Source organism: Hypanus sabinus, chromosome 11, assembly GCF_030144855.1.
Source record: "Hypanus sabinus isolate sHypSab1 chromosome 11, sHypSab1.hap1, whole genome shotgun sequence".
NCBI classification, from domain to species: Eukaryota; Metazoa; Chordata; class Chondrichthyes; order Myliobatiformes; family Dasyatidae; genus Hypanus; species Hypanus sabinus.
Window position 1 is genome coordinate 30,501,919 of NC_082716.1, and position 19,717 is coordinate 30,521,635.

General features: G+C 38.5%; 1 protein-coding gene across 4 annotated transcripts in view; it reads left to right on the forward strand.

The window, feature by feature from the left end:
• The window catches only part of LOC132401802 (receptor-type tyrosine-protein phosphatase F-like), a 362,488-nt gene that overhangs the window by 261,157 nt on the left and 81,614 nt on the right, over positions 1 to 19,717 (forward strand). For all 4 annotated transcript variants that reach the window (XM_059984024.1, XM_059984023.1, XM_059984025.1 and 1 more), the window contains 3 exons: positions 262 to 471; positions 6,116 to 6,267; positions 8,631 to 8,743. In XM_059984024.1, coding sequence (XP_059840007.1) covers positions 262 to 471; positions 6,116 to 6,267; positions 8,631 to 8,743 — 475 coding nt within the window. The remainder of the gene's footprint in view (positions 1 to 261; positions 472 to 6,115; positions 6,268 to 8,630; positions 8,744 to 19,717) is intronic.

The window sequence follows — 19,717 nt, forward strand, 5'->3', positions numbered from 1 at the left end:
ACTGAACCCTGGTGGTGCTCCAGCTGTTATTGTCTGCCACTTTGTAAAAGACCCATTTATTCCAAAACTAGTCACACATCAATGTGCAAGAACTGATCTGGAGTCCATAGTATTGGAAAATTAATTCCACTGTTTCTAGGGCCCTGGGAAGTAGCTCTGTACTTATATAACATACAATGATGTAATCTGGGTAGTCTTTGATTGTGACTAACTAGAATAGTGGATAAACGAAAAATTTCTAAATTGCATTTGTATGTTTAGCTGTTTGACGGGATAAGCCAGCAACACAGCATTCGACGTCGACGGCAGTCTGAGAGGCTGAAGCCATACATTGCTGCCCAGCTAAAGAAGCTACCAGATACATTCACGCTTGGTGATGAGCAGAGTTATGGAGGATTTTACAACAAGCCACTCCCTCCCAACCACAGTTACCTGTGCTTTGTTTTGGCAGCTCTTGAAGAAAAAGATGCAGTAAGTATATTTATTTAATTGTAAGTTTATAGGTACAGCACAGAATAGGCCCTTCGCGCCATGCTGCCAGCAACCCGAAATCTAACACTTTCCTAATCACGGGACAAGTTACAATGACCGATTAACCCATTCGTTAGGATTTTGTTGGATTGTGGAGGAAACATTCCACGAGGAAGGTGTACAACTTCTTACAGAAGAAACTGGGATTGAACTCCAAACTCAGGCAGGTCGAGCCATGATAGTGTTGTACTAACTGCAATGCTACAGTGCTGCCCCAAATATTAATATTGCTAGGGTTTTTTTGGGGATTTTGAAATGCTGCCTAACAAAGTCATCTTAAATAGTTCACTCCAAATTTTGTGTCCTTTTAAATGTGTTTCTGTTACAAAATAAATTATGCCATCCATCTTCAATTTCCTAAAATCTGGACTTTGCCTTAACATGGACCTATTTAAGACCAAATGTGTACCTTGTACTCGGTGTGATGACTTCCGAAAATTATTTGGAATAAAAGTAAACAAGCTATTTCCCAACAACTCTTAATCTTAATTAAAATCATAGAAAAACTGATCTGTTAGCTGTCCTTACAAGAGTTCTTCAATCTATAATTATTTAGACCCATATTCACCACCTCCTTTGCAAGGAGCATTATCTTTGCACAGCCTTAGAACAATTTTAAAGAGTGAAGTAAGTCCTTAGCTTAAGTGAATAACTTAATGGTCAGAATAGCTTTTGTTTCTGTTATATTTTCATTGCCCTGTACTGCTTAAATGAAATCCCTGAGCTGGATTATTCAATTTGCAAAAGTGAAGTTTAGACAGTGATTTTATATAGACTGTAACTAGCTCAAGTGTGCGTGTTGGAGAAGGATACGGGCATAAAAGTGGAGTTGTGGGTATGCCACAAGAGGTGAATTCAAAGGCAAGTTTAGTACTTGGACAAATGATACTGAACACGAGAAACACACAAATAATGCTGGAGGAACACAGCAGGCCAGGCAGCATCCACACAAAAATGTAAACAGTTGATATTTCAGGCCGGGACCCTTCATCGGGACTGGGGGAAAAAAAAGTCAGAGTAGGAAGGTGGGGGGAGGGGCAGAAGAAACACAAGGCAGTAAGTACAAGGGGGTGGGGAGGAATAAGTACAAGGTGGTGGGTGATAAATGAAACCGGGAGAGGGTGTAGGTAAAGACTTGGGAAGTTGATTGGTGAAAGAGATAAAGGGCTGGATAAGGGGAAATCTGATAGGAGAGAGTAGAAGACCATAGAAGAAAGGGAAGGACGAGGAATATCAGAGAGAGGTGATGGGCAGGTAAGGAGATAAGGTGAGAGAGCGAAATGGGAATGGGGAATGGTGAAGGAGAGGAGGGGATATTACCAGAAGTTTGAGAAAACGATGTTCACGCCATCAGGCTACCCAGATGGAATAAGGTGCTCCTCCAGCCTGAGTGTGGCCTCAGCATGGCATAGAAGAGGCCATGGACTGATATGCCGGAATGGGAAGCAGAATTAAAATGGGTGGCAATCCCACTTTTTCTGGCTGATGGCGTGTAGGTGCTCGGCAAAGTGGTCTGCCAGTCTACAGCACGTCTTACCAATATGCAGGAGGACACACCAGGAGTACCAGATAGTGTAGATAACCCCCAACAGGCTCCCTTGGAAGGGCTGTTTGGGGCTCTGAATGGTAGTGATGGGGGAGGTGTAGGAGCAGGTGTGGCACTTGCTCTGCTTGCAAGAATAAGTACCAGGAGGGAGATCAGTGCAGAGGGATCCCTGTGTAAAATGAAAATTGTGGGGGAGGAAAGATGTACTAGTTGGAGGAATCCTATTCGAGATGGCAGAAGTTAGGGCTGGACTCAGAGGCTGATGGGTTGATATGTAAGGACAAGAGGAAATATATCCCTGGTGGAGTGGCGGGTGTGTGATATACCGGTAGGTGTGCACAAAATGGAAGAGGTACAAGTGAGGGCAGCATTGATGGTGGAGGAAAGAAAGTCCCTTTCTTTGGAAAAGGAGGGCATCTCATTAGAGGTAGCTGTGAGAATCAGTGGGTTTATAAAAGATATCAATAGATAAACTGTCTCCTGAGATCGAGGCAGAGAGATGGGGATAGTGAAGGGAGCTGTCGGAAATGGTACTGAGCCTCATGATTATTTCATCCTAATGTACAGTATGTTGATAAATCTCTGTACAATATTTTACTTCTCAGGATCATGCTTCATTGAGCTATTTGTTTTTTCTTGGACAAGGTGGTTGTGTACACATTTTCTGTATGTGGTCAGAACTGCCTGAACTATTTTGTAATATTTTTCTTATGATTATAATATTGAAAAATAGAAATTGTTGAGTTCTCAGCAAACAGTATCAGCTTTACTAAAACATGTAGCAAAGATGTTGAGTAATCACTTATGCAGCTATTACAATAAGATGATAGTATTTTGATTTATATTAACAGTTACAAAGTTATACCTGTTGCAGTTGAAAATGCCTGATAAGTACCCACACAAAGCATTTATGTAGACATCTGGGTAGTAATTTTCCACAAAATTTCTTACTGATCGACATTCAGCTCTAAGACCATTTTCCTGTAATGGGTCATTAGGACTGGTCAAACTATTCATTATTCATCTGCTCAGAATGCTTTCAATGTAGGGTCACACAGCACTGAGGGAAAAAATGGACAATGAATTTATCTGACAGCAAGAAAAAAACATTCCTCCTGTTTTAAATTACAGTTTAATGCAGTCATATTTCAGGAGAGACTATCTTGCATAGGCAATTAGTTATGTAGTGTGAAGTAATGACAAGAAAAATGGATATACCAGGCTCTTGAGGTTTATATACAAGGGAAATGCTAAATCAGTTGATGAGTTTTGAAATTCCTACAAACATTGAAGTAATTTGGTAGTGTGAGAATTTGTTGATTATCATGAGATGTTGAATCTAGGCAAAATCACCTATTATTTACCGAGATTGCACGTTAGATGTAGCGACTGTTATCAAGGGAAATATTGTTATTACTTTAGTATTGCCAATGAGTTATTTTGCCTTTTCGAGTATGTCTAATACATGAATTTCTGTTTTCTTCGTAATTAAGAAAGAGTTGTGATTTGAATCCTAATGTTAACTAAGATTATACAATGCCTGGATCAAGTTCTGTAGTATGGAGAGAAGAGAAACAGAATGGGTTGCAATTTATTCAGAGCCTCTAACAGTTTGCAGGTAAATCAGGGAGAAATATATTAATATATCTAAATTTGAGGTTGGTAGGTCTACATCAGCACAGGAGAGCCTGGCAAGATTTTGCCCTTGGTAGCTTTTAAGGTCTTTACAATACATGCTTTCAAAGAACAATACCTTTCAAGCTATGTCCTTAATAATTAAGCAGACTGATTGCTTATCCTTGTCAACAATTATCATGTCCAATTGCTATACTACTTTATGAACCCTTTCACTTCACTGCACATTACCTATCCATTAGTGTAGTTACTATTGAGGCTACATTGCCTTTTCAGGCCAATGATCTGTCAGACTCCTCGAGTTGACTTTCACCCACTGATCTCTTGGGGAAATTATGTTAGGACTTTTTCTCCTTCCATGTACACACAAGACAGACCCTGCTTCATGTTGAGGATGCATTCCTTGGAGATGGAGCACTATGTAAATCAGCACTATGCGGGGTCATTATAACATGACGTAAGTGGACATGTGTGCCTGATTTAAAAAAGAAGCCCAAGATGTATGATATACTATTTTAAGTACACACAGTAATTCATGGAATAACAAACACGCAAGTAGCCAGTGGAGCAGCAACACATTGCAGCAGGTCAACTGGTCGTGGTCACATCTCAGAGGAGGTCTTTCTCTAACTTTGGCTTCTTCAAGTAGGCACAAGACTTGGCTGCCTTTTCTTACGTTTTCTCTCATGATGCACTTCTCAATGTCGAACTCCTTTCTTTGCCTTAAGTTCTTTGCTCCCAGTCAAGATCATTATCAATTGTTACGAATGTGCAGCAACGCTGAGGGGTTGAAGGGTACAGAGTCGCCCCCCCCTCCTTTTTGAGAATCGCAAGATCGCTATTAATTCAGGTCTGGGACCCAGGAAATGAGAGAGATGTCCAGAATACACAGGGTTTGGAATGTGTCCTGACCTCAGTGAAACGGAACCACTGATAACGGCTATTGTCTCTTGGAGACAGAATTGTGTATTGAGTACTGTACTATTCATTGAAGCCCCTCAAGGGATGACCAGAGTGGGCTGGTTCAGGGATTGCATCATCCCAACCTGATTGACATCTGAGATCCTGTGAGTTAAGGATAAAAGAGGGTCTGGGGAACAACCCCTTTGGACGCACCAGGAGAAACGCTAGAAACCCCGTGACAGCGTTTAATAACGACAGCCGGTGGGGGGGGGCTTGTGTGCGTCCTTTCCCTTTGCCTGGGATTGGGGCCTCACCACGGAAGAATAGCTTAGCTAAAGGAGAGGCCACAAGTGACCGGCCACACCAACGGAACTCTCGAAGGATCGAAATCATAAAAAAGGAAAAGCTGGCAAGTTTCTAAAAATCTCTCTCTTGACTCCAACTAAAGGCTGCAGCCTGAATGAACTGAGTGACTTTTATATTTCCATCGTACAATACATTTATCCCCTAGACAACAATAGAGCTATTTCTTGATTATTATTATACCCGCACTTTTAGATTTAGTATTGACAATGCATATTATCTATATGTTTGCATTGATATTATTTTTGTGTATTTTTACTAATAAATACTGTTAAAAATAGTACCATCAGACTTCAGTAGACCTCTCTATCTTTGCTGGTAAGTGTCCCAGTTACGGGGTTCGTAACAGAATGAACATTGCAAATTTCAAAGAAGCTCTAACATCAACTTGACATTCACCAGCTTCTGATCACCATGTCACTGGAAGTTGATAGAGTTTTCCAGACATTATATAACCCTATAACAATTACAGCACGGAAACAGGCCACCTCGGCCCTTCTAGTCCGTGCCAAACGCCTGCTCTCACCTACCTGCACTCAGCCCATAACCCTCCATTCCTTTCCTGTCCATATACCTATCCAATTTTAAATGACAATATCAAACCTGCCTCTACCACTTTTTATGGGTGAATAAAATGGAATAAATTGGCAAGGGAGCAAGAATGTTTACATTTGCCATGGAGGCAGATCATGAACTAATATGTGATTGGCTGTGAGTGGCTCATAGCCTATTTGAAGTGCTCTCATTGGCTGATTGATTATTGTAATGGCAACTGCTCTTAAGTGTTGTTGAGAATGAATTTTAGTCATTTTTTAAAATTTCAATAAAGAATTGAATAACTAATCTGTAACAAATCAATGTAATGCAGAGTCTGAGTGTACTTGCATTCAGTATATCGAATTTTCAGAAATAATTTAATAGCTTGTGAACTCGTACTCTGCTATAAAATATTTACTCTTGAAAATGGGCGATTAAAAATATATATGTATAAAAAAAACATACTGTTACTTTTTTCTCATTTATTTCAGTTTAATTATTAGTACACCTTTCACTCTTGAAGCTGAGAATAAGTAACCAACAGCTTTAATAGGCAAGTCATGAATTAATGCAGTAATATCTTTTTCTTTTGCTGGGCAGATGTACGCTGCCAGTCCCTACTCTGATAGAATTCTAGTGGAGGTGAAGCCTTCAAATACTCCAGATGATCCTGAGATGTTGTGGGTGATGGGACCAGTGCTTGCCGTTGTGTTAATCATCATCATTGTCATTGCCATTCTTCTGTTCAAAAGGTGAGATAATATCACAATTACTTGTGGCTTCAGGGTGGATGCTGAGGCTATTTAACTTCATAGTACAATTTCTTATGGACAGTAACTTGAAAATAAGATCAAACTGTACATTAAGTGAAAGCACCAACTTGGAAACTGCTAGAAATATTTCTCTCTTAATTTACAAATGTGATTCTTTGATTCTTCACAATCTTTCTCAGAAGACATGATTATCTCTCTGGTTCTTAGGCTTGCTTATATGCACACGTGTCTTTATTTATCGATCTTTGAAATGAAGCCTTTTGAAGGCCACAATGTTTATGAAATATGGTTTATCTAGTTAACGGGACAAGAAGTGAAACAAAGAAGTGCAAAGGGTGGTCGGTTTGAAAATTGAGTTACCAAGATAGTTCTGAATTATCTGAATGGCTATTTCAGTATTGATTGTTAGGATTTGATTCAAACTTGATGCCATGGGAATGTAACTGCAAGCTGTAGTGTTTTTGACACACACTAAATGCTGGAGGAACTCAGCAGGCCAGGCAGCATCTATGGAAAAGAGTAAACAGTCGATGATTTGGGCTGAGACCCTTCATCAGAACCTGATGAAGTTCTATTCTGATGCAGAAATTTCAGCCCGAAACATCAACTGTTTACTCTTTTCCATATTTGGCTGCCTGGCCTGCTGGGTTCCTCCAGCATTTTGTGTGCGTTGCTTTGATTTCCAGCATCTGCAGATTTTCTTTTGTTTGTAGCTATTTTTTTTTAATTTTTGCAATATCTGTAATGTCCCGTGGCAAATAAGTTCAGATTCAGATTAGTTTATTATTAGGGTGCAATGAAATTGCTCGATTCCATGAAGTTCACAGAGGAAACAGTGTACATGGTATTAATAAACACTTCAATAAATTTAGTGATAAGCACTAAACAGCTGAATGGTGTTAAGCCAATCATATAATCTATAGTAGTGCAAAGAAATGCTAAAGTGAGAATAACAGAATAACCAAGAGAGTTAGAACTGAGAATGTGGCAGCACCTCTGGGAGCTGGGCATGTATTCTGGCCCTTTCATGAGAGTCCATCTGACTGAGGAAGACAGAAGGAATATTATAGGTAAAATAAGGAGTAATCACTTACTGATATTTTTTCCGTTTATTGCCATCTTGTGGACACAGTAAACAGGAAAGGTAAGACTCTTTCTAGTAAAATGTTGCCTTAAAATGAAATTGGTTGCAATATTCACATACGTTCTCACATACCTGCCAAAGAAGACCAGCAGAAAATTTGCCCTTTAACCTCTTGCAATGTAGGTCAACTATCATTGAAGTTTTTATATCTTTCTTTGAAGATGGCTTGAAGGTAATTGTGTTTCTCTGCTGAGCATGGCAAGTTTGGTATGGGGAATTGGTATCAGCAGAATGCTAATGTTTATTCTCTGGCAGCATGTTTTGCAAGAAAATGGTAAACTTTTGTAAAAAAAAATTATGAAATCCTTTTATTTTTGTAGTTGTAAATGCTATACTGTAAAAATCATTGCGAATGTTACACTAACATCTTCACACCATCTTCACCTTTCCCCTTTTCCTGAGTTTTAGAAAATCTTTGTGTTTAAACTACAAACGGCTTTACCCCTACATCAGTAATAAAATATATTAATTTAAGTTGTAAAATAAAACTTATTTTATCTGTAATATCCATAAATTCTGCTTATCGTTTAATAAGCTGTGAACAAACATGAAAAACAACTGTAAATTCTATTAAACTTATATTTGTCCAGCGCAGACACTGGATTGCATTGTAGCCACTGACTTAATCCCTGCAACTATTTAGCATTTTCCAGAAAGTCCAAAAAGTCACCTTATATGTTCTATTTTGTACTATGAGAAACCTGACAAATACCAAAAGATAGCAAAAACAAGTTTCTTAAACAAGTTAGTTAAACATTAATCTTTGTATCAAAAGGCAGTAAAGTCTGCAAATATCGCTGGTTCAGTTTACATAATTAAATTAAATGCAAAGGTAACTTTATTAGTAACTGTTGAAGGTCCATATCTGCTACTGAATGATTGAAAGAAAATGGTTGAAGTGGAACTCCCATGTCAAAATGTTTCATCAAAATGTCTAATGGTCACAAATGAAATCAGCACTTTTTACATATATTGCAGCCTTGTAAAAGGTCTTTGTGTCTTCAGACATAGATGGAATGCATGCGATCAGGCCAGAAATTACTTAAAAGGAATTTTACAAAGTAATTTATTCATGTACAGTACCTTAGTTGACAAAGGCAGAGCAACAAAGTCTGCCAGTAGATTACAATTTTAGGGGTAACAGTAGTTTCTGGAAATCTCTGCAGTTTTAGATAATAATAGCATTTGGTTGGTTCAGGAAACGAGCAAGTTCTCCATCTGCAAAAGATGACGTTCCTGGTGGAAAAGACCCACTGTTGGCACACTCTTCAGATCCTGTGGAAATGAGACGATTAAACTACCAAACTCCAGGTAAACATAAGTTAGAAAACTATTCTTGAATTTTTAAAAGTCTACATACATGCTGTTAAAATCCCAATTGAAGAGTTCTTTGTTATTTGTATTTGTGAGCTAAACCATGTAAAATTATTAAACAACCAATCAATCATTAAAATGTCTTATTTGTTTACTTCCCTTACAATTTCTGTTCTCAATGAAATTGTTACTTCCTGCTGGCAGTGTTGAATTTATATTTTATGTTCATCTGAAAATGCTTTTTCTACTAAGGCTTGTGGATAAATGGCCTCATGTTCAATACAAGCTGGGACTAAACCATGCAGGGAAAATATGATTACAAACAAAGCATTTGTTCAGGTGGGGATCAATATGTCTTCATACCATTAAGCTAAGGAAGAAAAAACTATGCAAGGACACAGTGGGGTTTAAAATTATTTTTATAAGCAGCTATCCTCATTATAACAGAGGTTACCAGATGGAGTGATTCAGCTTATTTACTGCTCATTTCATGTGCAACCATTTTATCCCTCAAAATCCTGAGTAACTTCTGTCAATTTGAATAGAATTTGTATTAGATTATATGTACAACAAACTTCAAATTTAACAAATAGTATCGGAATATTAATCAAAATTTGACTAAAACCTGCAGCAGCCAGAAATCGGAAATGAAATTCCTGGGAATACTCTTCAGTGACTGATGAAAATTCAGTGACCTGAAACATTGGCCGTGTCTCTCTTCCTTCACAAATGCTGTCTGACTGCTAGAGTATTTCCAGCATTTTCTCTTTTTATTTTTAGCAATTGATGTTTCTTTTGCTGAATCCCCTTTCTCAGAAGCTCTTCTAAAGAAATGCCAAAGGTGTCTATTTGTAATTCTAACCACTTATCCATTGTCTCAATGTTCTTCTTTTATAGCAGCTTGTAACTTAGAGCAGCAAATATCTAGTTCCTGAAACTATTTTATATACTTAGACATGTTGTCGTTAATTTACCTAGAAAATACAGTGGATTTACCAGAATCAAATTTGAAGCCTGCAATAAATTGTTAATAAATTGATTTCTTTATAAATGTAAATGTATTTAAAACTAAGAATATGAGCTAATGTAGGTATTGGTAAGTGTATGCTGTATATACTTTAGATCATATTAGGTGATGCCCATCTATGTTTTTATAAAAGAAGATAAGACATTTCGGTATTTCAGTATTTTTCATATATGAATTCAAGTAAAACTAGATGATCTATTATCAAAAAACCTTTAATTATTTAAAAAGCAAAATTACATACAAGGTAGCACTGTGATCATTGTAAATGTGACATTGTATTGGGAGGAAGAAAAAGTATCGTAAGACATTATTTAGTATTAAAAATAATAAACACTACGAAAAGTATTTCTCACTATCGTGGTCAAACGCAGTTCCCTCATTTTAAACTTTGTAAACATATTTTAATATTTCTTATTTTTTGATTTAGCAAAAATTAATATTGAATATCAAGTCCATGTCAGCTTTCAGAGAAAGCTTATTCTCTCACTTATTTCCTGGTAAATTATTCTCTTCTCTTCTACCTTGACAGAGAAGGTGGACAGTATATTTGCCTTCATCATTCAGGATGATTATAGAAGTTGGCAAGTCATCCTGTAGCTCTGTAAAACTTTGTTTAGGCCACATCTATGGTATTGTGTGCAGTTCTGGTCATCACATGAGGAAAAGATGTGGAGGTCACGGAGAGGGTGCAGGCGAGTTTAACCAGGATGCTGTTGGATTAGAGTATGAGCTATAAGATGTGGTTGGACATTCTTGGATGATTTCCTGGAATGTCAGAGACTAAGAAGCAACTTAATAGTAGTGTATAAAATATTGAGGGCATAGAAAGGGTAGGTAGAGACATTACCCTCATGTGGATATCTCACATAGTAGATGGCATAGAGTTAAGGTGAGAGGGGGTACATTTAAAGGAGATTTATGAGGCAAATCTTTTACAGAGAGAATGTGGTAGGTGCATGGAGCACACTGCCAGGATAAGTGGTGGAAGCAGACATGATAGCAAAATATAAGTAGTATTTAAATAGGCACATGAACCTGCCGGGGATGGAGAGACAAAGACCATATGCAGGAATGAGCTTAAATTGATAATATTGTCGGAACAGATATCATGGGCCAAAGGGCCTATATCTATGCTGTACTGTTTGACATTCACTTTATTGGTGGCTGTAGGTACAAGTCGTTCATTTGGTATGGATCACATTATCTTCATATTTCAGAAGTTTAAATTGAACAGGATACACTGTTTAACATGGTCTTGTGTTCAATAGTTATATTGTTTCACAATGGAAATAATGTTGTGTTCAAAAGTTGAAATACTGGTTCTTGACTATGTTAACAACGAATAAATCTCTGGTACATTGGCAGTCCAGGGGATAATCCATGGTAGTTCAGTTCTTAGTACTGCATAGCCTGCAAAACCCTCATTTAATAAATCTTGTAGACTGTTTCATGTTGACATCTGTGTCTTAAAATGCATGTTAACAATGAAGTTGTTGTTCACTCAAAAATACTGGAACGTCAAACTTTTTATTTCTTTTGCTTGCAGAGCAATAGAACTAAAGGCAATATAGATTTCAGACAAAAGGTTTTTGTAATCAAAGCATCCAATAGTTTTTTGTTTATGCTGCCTGAGCTATCACTTGGCAAGTAACTGCTTCTTTATTTCTGTTTACCAAATACTTAGTTATCAAGTTCCAAATATTTTCTTTGTGCATCTCAGTTGTGATGAAAGCAATTAAAAGACTTCATGAAGAGGTTCCTTTTGACTTCTGCATTTCTAATGAAACTGAGTTTGGCTACAACTATACTTCAGAATATAATGTTTTCTATTGGCTTTCCTAAGCTCATGATTTATAATAATTCTCTTTGTAATCACATGCCAGCTTAGTTTTAAACAATAGTTTGTGTGTTCCAAATAGCCGCATTGGAAGAGTGTTTTGCAGACTTTTAGATTTAATAGCAAAATCTGCTGATACGTGATACATATTTGGTTTTGACTTCATAACTTGTTCACTAAATTGGTCAAGGGAACTATGCTGATCCACATTTACTGTGTGGAAATATTCGAGGCAAGAAAATTTCTTATTCCTTATCTGCAGTTTATTTTCCATGTTCATTTGGTGGAACGTTTTTTATGGTTTGTGCTTTTGGGCTCATTAACTGAATATATTTCTCTGCCAAAGAAAAGTCAAGCTAACTGACGAACATTTAATTCTCTGTTTCCACCTCCCCTCCTCCATCTATATAATGTCATAATCTGTTATTTTCAGTCAGGAATATTTCTGATATTTAGTTGGCAACATTAATATGTATAAATAAATTAGACCATGAGATGTAGGAGCAGTATTATGCCATTTGACTCGTCAAGTCATCTTTGTCATTCAGTCATGGCTGATTTATTTCTTTCAACAGATTTCTGTCACTTTTTCCCTTTGATTTTCCCTTTCAATCAGAACCTATCAGTCCCTGCTTAACTGTACTCAACAACAGCCTTCATGCCCTCTATGGCAACAAATTCACTGAAGAAATTCCTCTTCAGTTCTGACCCATGCCTTAAACCCTACTGCTATTGAAATAACCTCTCTATGTCTACTGTACCCATTCATTTCAGTATTTGGTAGGTTTCAGTGAGATCTTCCCTTGTCCTTCTGAACTCAGTGCAGACCCAGAGACATCAAACACAATTCATGCTTCAAGCCTCTCATTCCTGGGATCATTCTTCTAAACCTCCTTTGGACCCTTTCCAAGGGCAGCACATCTTTCCCTAGATATGGAGTCCAAAATTGCTCACAATATTCTAAATGTGGCCTGCCCAATGCCTTAAAGCTTCGGCAGTACATCCTTGTTTTTATGTTCTATTCCTCTCAAAGTGAATGCCAACATTGCATATACCTTTTTCGCGACTGACTCAACCTTCAAGTTAACCTTAAGGGAATGCTGAACTAGGACTACAAAGTCCCTTTGCACTTCTGATTTCTGAACTCTCTTCCCATTTAGAAAATAGTCTGCATTTCTGACTAAAGTGCATAATCTCATGCTTCTTCCTTGCATTGTATCACATCTTACACTTCTTTGTTCACTCTCTCACCCTGTCCAAGTCCATTCGCAGACTCACTGCTTCTATAACAATACCTGTCCCTTCATGATATTATTTGCAAATTAGACCATAATGCCATCAGTTCCTTTAACTGGATGTAAAAAGTGAAACTTGCAGCCCCAATGTGGGCAGCTGCAGAACTCTACTAACCTGTAGCAGCCATGTTGAAAAGGACCTGTTTATCTCCTATTGTCTTGACTTCTGCAAGTCAGGCAATCTTATATCCATGCCAGTACCTTGCCTCTCAATACTTTGGGTTTCAGTTTTGTTTAATAGCCTCATATGGCTGCACCTTGTCAAAGGCCTTCTGAGAAACATCCACTGACTTTACATTTTCTATCCTACTTGTTATCTTCTCAAAGAATTGTAATGATTTATCAGGCAACATCTCCCCTTAATGAAACAGCACTGATTTCATCCTATTTTATCCTGTATTTCCAAGTACTCTGAAATTTCACCTTCAATAATGGACTCTAAAAATTTTGCCAACCATTGAGGTCAGGCTAACCAGCCTGCAATTTCCTGCCTTTTGACTCCCTCCCTTCTCAAACAATATGTTCAGCTACGTCTTTCAGAACTTGAGGTGTACTCTGTCTGGTTCAGATAATTTATTGAGCTTCAGACCTTTTGATTCCACGGTAATTACTCCTTGGTAATGGCCAGTATAGACACCTCTTCCCCTGACTCTTGATGAGCTCAAGGTATTTAATTTATATTTTTTCCATTGTAAGGCATTTTGCCAAGATACAAAGATACCTGTCATGTTTTGATATAATGAGAAGTTAATGAGAAATCAGTTATTTCCCCCCTCTATCAACATGCACTTAAGTAATTTGACAACTTCATTGGAATAGGGTGGAGAACAACAATATGGTTTCTAAGGTGGTGTCATGAAAGGAGCATTGTATTTGAGAATTACTTAGAAACTGCAGCTGTGACGTGTGGGAATCTTTGTTGTATATGATTCTTCATGAATTCTCTTGAGTTTCTTTGTCTTATGCGTTCTTCAAGAATATAAATCTCAAGGTTGTATATGGTATGCACACCTTGATAATAAATTTGAACTTTCAGTCTGTAAGGTACAAGGGCTATTTTGATATGCTGTGTAAATCTAGAGATTTACAACACTGATATTTGGGCATACAAATTTATTTTCCTTTAAGAAGAATCTAACAATACAATGATTTCGTAATTGAATAGGTTATTGGCCCCAAATTTATAACTTGCAACTACATTTAAAAATACTGGTTTCAATAGATACATTTACTGTCAGAAAAATGTATACAATATACATCCTGAAATTCTTTTTCTTCACAAACATCCATGAAAACAGAGGAGTGCCCCAAAGAATAAATGACAGTTAACTGTTAGAACCCCAAAGCACCCCCAGCTCCCCCCACACATAAGCAGCAGCAAAATAATGACCCCCCCCTCCACCACCAGCAAAAAAGCATCAGCACCACCCCCCCCCCCCCCAAACACTCAAGCATGCAGCAAAGCATCAATAAAGACACAAACTTACAGTGCCCCAAAGGCTACTCATTCATTCAGTAATTCAACATACCACAGGCTCTCTTTGTCTCCCTAATAAAGGAAAAGGAGGTGTTCCTGTATCACAGCAAGAGGGGAGACATAACAAAGCAACTCGCTAATTTATAGTATTAAAAGTCTGTTACGTCGCTTTTTCCGCGCTCTGTGCCCAAATAACTTGGGTCTCTGGGCACCCGGCCAGCAGCCAGCTTGCTGCTGTCGAGTCTGCCCACCTCTAGAGCCACGAAAATCTGCCACCCTGAAGGCACGCTCGTCTTCTAAGCCACGTCCTTGGCATATCGAAAAGTGGTTAGCCATGAGACCCCAATCGCAGGTCCCATTTCCACAAAGGACTGATGTTAGCGTGCAACTCCAGGTCAGGGTCTTCAAAAGAACCCTGAAAAGGATGAGAAAAAGAGATACTAAAGATAGAAATAGAGTTGTTTCCGAAAATGCAGGCAAAGGAGTCACCGTTAGATGCCATTGTCTTCCTAAGCTTCGCCGAATACTGGCATCCTTTTATCACTTGTACTGTTGATTGTCTGACCAAGAGAGGCTAAATAGTTCAGGCTTGTATAGTTTAAAGGAATGAGAGTTGACCTTACTCAAAACATGTAAAATCCTAAGGGCTCTTGATAGGGAACTACTGAATTGTGAAAGTCTCAAATCAGGAGACATAACTGCAAGAAAAGGAGCAGTCATTTAAGACTGGAATTAACAGAAATTTCTTCTTGCAGAGGGTGCTGAGTATCTGGAATCCTCTTCCTGCTGGATCGTGGATGTTGGATCATTAGTAGTGTTTAAACAGAAGGCAAATATTTGCAAGATTGTTGAACAGAGAGTTATGGAGAAATGGTATAGAAGAGGAGCTGATGCCAGCATAGATTAGCAATGATCATTTTAAAAGGCAGAGAAGCCTTGAAGGGCCTGACGCCCTCTTCATAGAGTAATTGAAAAGAACAGAACAGAAACAGGCCTTTGGCCCATCTAGTCCTTGCCAACCCATTTAAACTGCCTATTCCCACTGACCTGCACTGAGACCGTCCATAGCTGTCCATACCCCTACCATCCATGTACCTATCCAAACTTCTCCTAAACATTGAAATCAAACTCAAATTCACCAGTTGTGCTGGTAGCTTGTTCCACACTACTCCTGTTTCTTATTTTCTTGTAGTCAGGAATTTAAGGCAATTATATTTTTTTCTTTCCTGTTTTTGCATTCCCTCATATTTTGAAGAGCTTATTGATCTAATAAGTTAAGCAGTTGACTTGGTTATGTTTTCACTTGTACATTTGCTCTTCGTGTACATTAAATGCATGTCAAAAGTGCCGAAAATAATTTGAATAGACTAAAGCTATGGTTAATGTGATCAGAATAAACGTCATAAACCTATTTGTGTGCAATTCAAGATTTTGGCGATATGTAAGGTATAAATTAGTTTTCAGTCTTGTTGATTTTGACTGCGTTTGACCTCTAATATGTGTGGGAAAATAAGCTTAAGACTCCTCCAAATATACTACTTGTTTCAGTCAGGAATTTTCTTCTCTATGGATGCTTCATGGACTCAAAGTAGCTAGGTCATTCCAGTCATTTCATGTAGTGATTGGAAGTCTGTTTGTTCCTTTTTTTAAACGAAATATGACAAATTTTAGAATGGAATTTTTACAGACCACGATGGTGAAACAGGAATGTGAGATCATTTCTATATGTCTCCACAGCATTGTCTGGAGGAGCACTGATGTTTATTATTTTATAAAAATAGGAGGACCATTATAAGAATAGCATATACTTAAATTAAATCCTCTCATTACAGAGATGCAGGCTTTGTTCTTTTTGTCAGGAATCAAATCAATACATAGATGTTTCAGAAAGGACAGGGAGGGAGGCAGAAGAGATGGGGGCATGGCACTGTTGATCGGAGATAGTGTCATGGCTGAAGAAAAGGTGGATGTCGTGGAGAGATTGTCTATGGAGTCTCTGTGGGTGGAGGTTAGGAACAGGAAGGGGTCAATAACTTTACTGGGTGTTTTTTATAGGCCGCCCAATAGTAACAGGGATATTGAGGAGCAGATAGGAAAACAGATCCTGGAAAGGTGTAATAATAACAGAGTTGTCGTGATGGGAGATTTTAATTTCCCAAATATCGATTGGCATCTCCCTAGAGCAAGGGGTTTAGATGGGGTGGAGTTTGTTAGATGTGTTCAGGAAGGTTTCTTGTCACAATATGTAGATAAGCCTACAAAAGGAGAGACTGTACTTGATTTAGTATTGGGAAATGAACCTGGTTAGGTCACAGTGGGAGAGCATTTTGGAGATAGTGATCATAATTCTATCTCCTTTATAATAGCATTGGAGAGAGATAGGAACAAACAAGTTAGAAATGTGTTTAATTGGAGTAAGTGTAATTATGAGGCTATCAGGCAGGAAATTGGAAGCTTAAATTGGGAACACATGTTCTCAGTGAAAAGTACGGAAGAAATGTGGCAAATCAGGGAATATTTGTGTGGAGTTCTGCATAGGTACGTTCCAATGAGACAGGGAAGTTATGGTAGAGTACAGGAACCATGGTGTACAACAGCTATAATAAATCTAGTCAAGAAGAAAAGAAAAGCTTACAAAAGTTTCAGAGAGCTAGGTAATGTCAGAGATCTAGAAGATTATAAGACTAACGGGAAGGAGCTTAAGAAGGAAATTAGGAGAGCCAAAAGGGGCCATGAGAAGACCTTAGCAGGTAGGATTAAGGAAAACCTCAAGGCATTCTACAAGTATGTGAAGAGCAAGAGGATAAGACATGAAAGAAAAGGACCTATCAAGCGTGACAATGGAAAAGTGTGTATGGAACCAGAAGAAATAACAGAGGTACTTAATGAATACTTAAGTATTCACTATGGAAAAGGATGTTGGTGATTGTGGTAATGACTTACAGCAGACTGAAAAACTTGAGCATGTAGATATTAAGAAAGAGGATGTGCTGGAGCTTCTGGAAAACAACAAGTTGGATAAGTCGCCAGGACCGGATGAGATGTACCCCAGGCTACTGTGGGAGGTGAGGGAGGAGATTACTGAACCTCTGGCAATAATCCTTGAATCATCAATGGAGACGGGAGAGGTTCTGGACGATTGGAGAGTTGCGGATTTTGTTTGTTTATTCAAGAAAGTAAGTAGAGATAGCCCAGGGAATTATAGACCAGTGAGTCTTACTTCAGTGGGGTTGGTAGGTTGATGGAGAAGATCCTGAGATGCAGGATTTATGAACATTTGGAGAGGTATAATATGATTAGGAATAGTCAGGCAACACACACAAAATGCTGGTGGAACACAGCAGGCCAGGCAGCATCTATAGGAAGAAGTACAGTCAGTATTTCAGGCAGAGACCCTTCATCAGGACTCAATAGTCACCATGACTTTGTCAAGGGCAAGTCGTGCCTTACTTACGAGCCTGATTGAATTTTTTGTGGATGTGACTAAACACATTGATGAAGGTAGAGCAGTAGATGTAGTGTATATGGATTTCAGCAAGACAGTTTGATAAGGTATCCCATGCAAGGCTCATTGAGAAAGTAAAGAGGCATGAGATCCAAGGTGACATTGCTTTGTGGACCCAGAACTGACTTGCCCACAGAAGGCAAAGGGAGGTTGTAGACAGGTCATATTCTGCATGGCGGTCGGTGACCAGTGGTGAGCCTCAGGGATCTGTTCTGGGACCCTTACTCTTCGTGATTTTTATAAATGACCTGGATGAGGAAGTGGAGGGATGGGTTAGTAAGTTTGCTGATGACACAGAGATTGGGGGTGTTGTGGATAGTGTGGAGGACTGTCAGAGGTTACAGTGGGATATTGATAGGATGCAAAACTGGGCTGAGAACTGGCAGATGGAGTTCAATCCAGATAAGTGTGAAGTTATCCTGATGAACCCTCCTGATGAAGGGTTTCGGCTGGAAACGTCATCACTACCTCCTCCCATAGGTGCTGTCTGGCCTGCTGAGTTCTGCCAGCATTTTGTGTTTTTAATTAAGTGTGAGTTGCTTCAGTTTGGTAGGTCAAATATGATGGCAGAATATAGTATTAATGTAAGACTCTTGGCAGTGTGGAGGATCAGAGGAATCTTGGGGTCCAAGTCCATAGGATGCTCAAAACAGCTGTGCAGGTTGACTCTGTGGTTCAGAAGGCATACGGTGTATTGACTTTTGTCAATCGAATTGAATTTAGGAGCCGAGAGTTAATGTTGCAGCTGTATCGGACCCTGGTCAGACCCTTCTTGGAGTACTGTGCTCAGTTCTGGTCACCTCACTACAGGAAGGACGTGGAAACTATAGAAAGGGTACAGGGTGTAGATGAGAGCATACCTTATGAGTATAGGTTGAGTGAACTCAGCCTTCTCTCCTTGGAGCGATGGAGGATGAGAGGTGACCTGATAGAGGTGTTATAAGATGATGAGAGGCATTGATCGTGTGGATAGTCAGAGACTTTTTCCCATGTCTGAAATGGTTGCCACAAGAGGACACAGATTTAAGGTGCTAGGGAGTAGGTACAGAGGAGAAGTCAGGGGTAGGTTTTTTTACTCAGAGAATGGTGAGTGCGTGGAATGGGCTGCCGACAACGCTGGTTGAGGTGGATACGACAGGGTCTTTTAAGAGACTTTTGGGTAGGTACAGTGAGCTTAGGAAAGTAGAGGGCTATGGGTAAGCCTAGTAATTTCTAAAGTTGGGACATGTTTGTGAGCCTAAAGTGTTATGCTGTAAGGTTTCTGTGTTTCTATGTTTCTATAATTTTAAAAGTAAAATAATTTCTGTTAAAATATTGAAGGTAAAAAGAGAATACTCCAACAGACTTAACTACCTTGCCTCAAAAGATGCAATTGGTTCCAAGGTCAAATCAACTAAACAAGATTAGTTGAATGGTGCAAAGTTGTTTCCTTTATATCAATATGTATGTATTATGACATATAACCAAAAGATAAGAATGGGTCTAGGTATTAAAAAAATTGCCACAGCATGAAACCATGGGATGGTAATCAAAAGAAATATTTCAACAGTCTAAAAGACTGCATAATTGCCAATCAGAGATAATCATCTTGCAAATGAGAGCAATAACAGGTGAAATTAACATTGTGCAGTGAAATTAGCAAATAAGTATGATACCAGTTAAATTTAGCATAGTGCCATGTAATTATCCTGTTCAAATTAAAGTTTCAGTAGTACTTCACCTCCAACCTGGATCTTTCACTATATAATTGTTCCAAGGATCTCATGTGAACAGCTGATAAATAAATTATTTGGTTGACATCAGCAGAATCTGTTATAAAACAGTAAATTT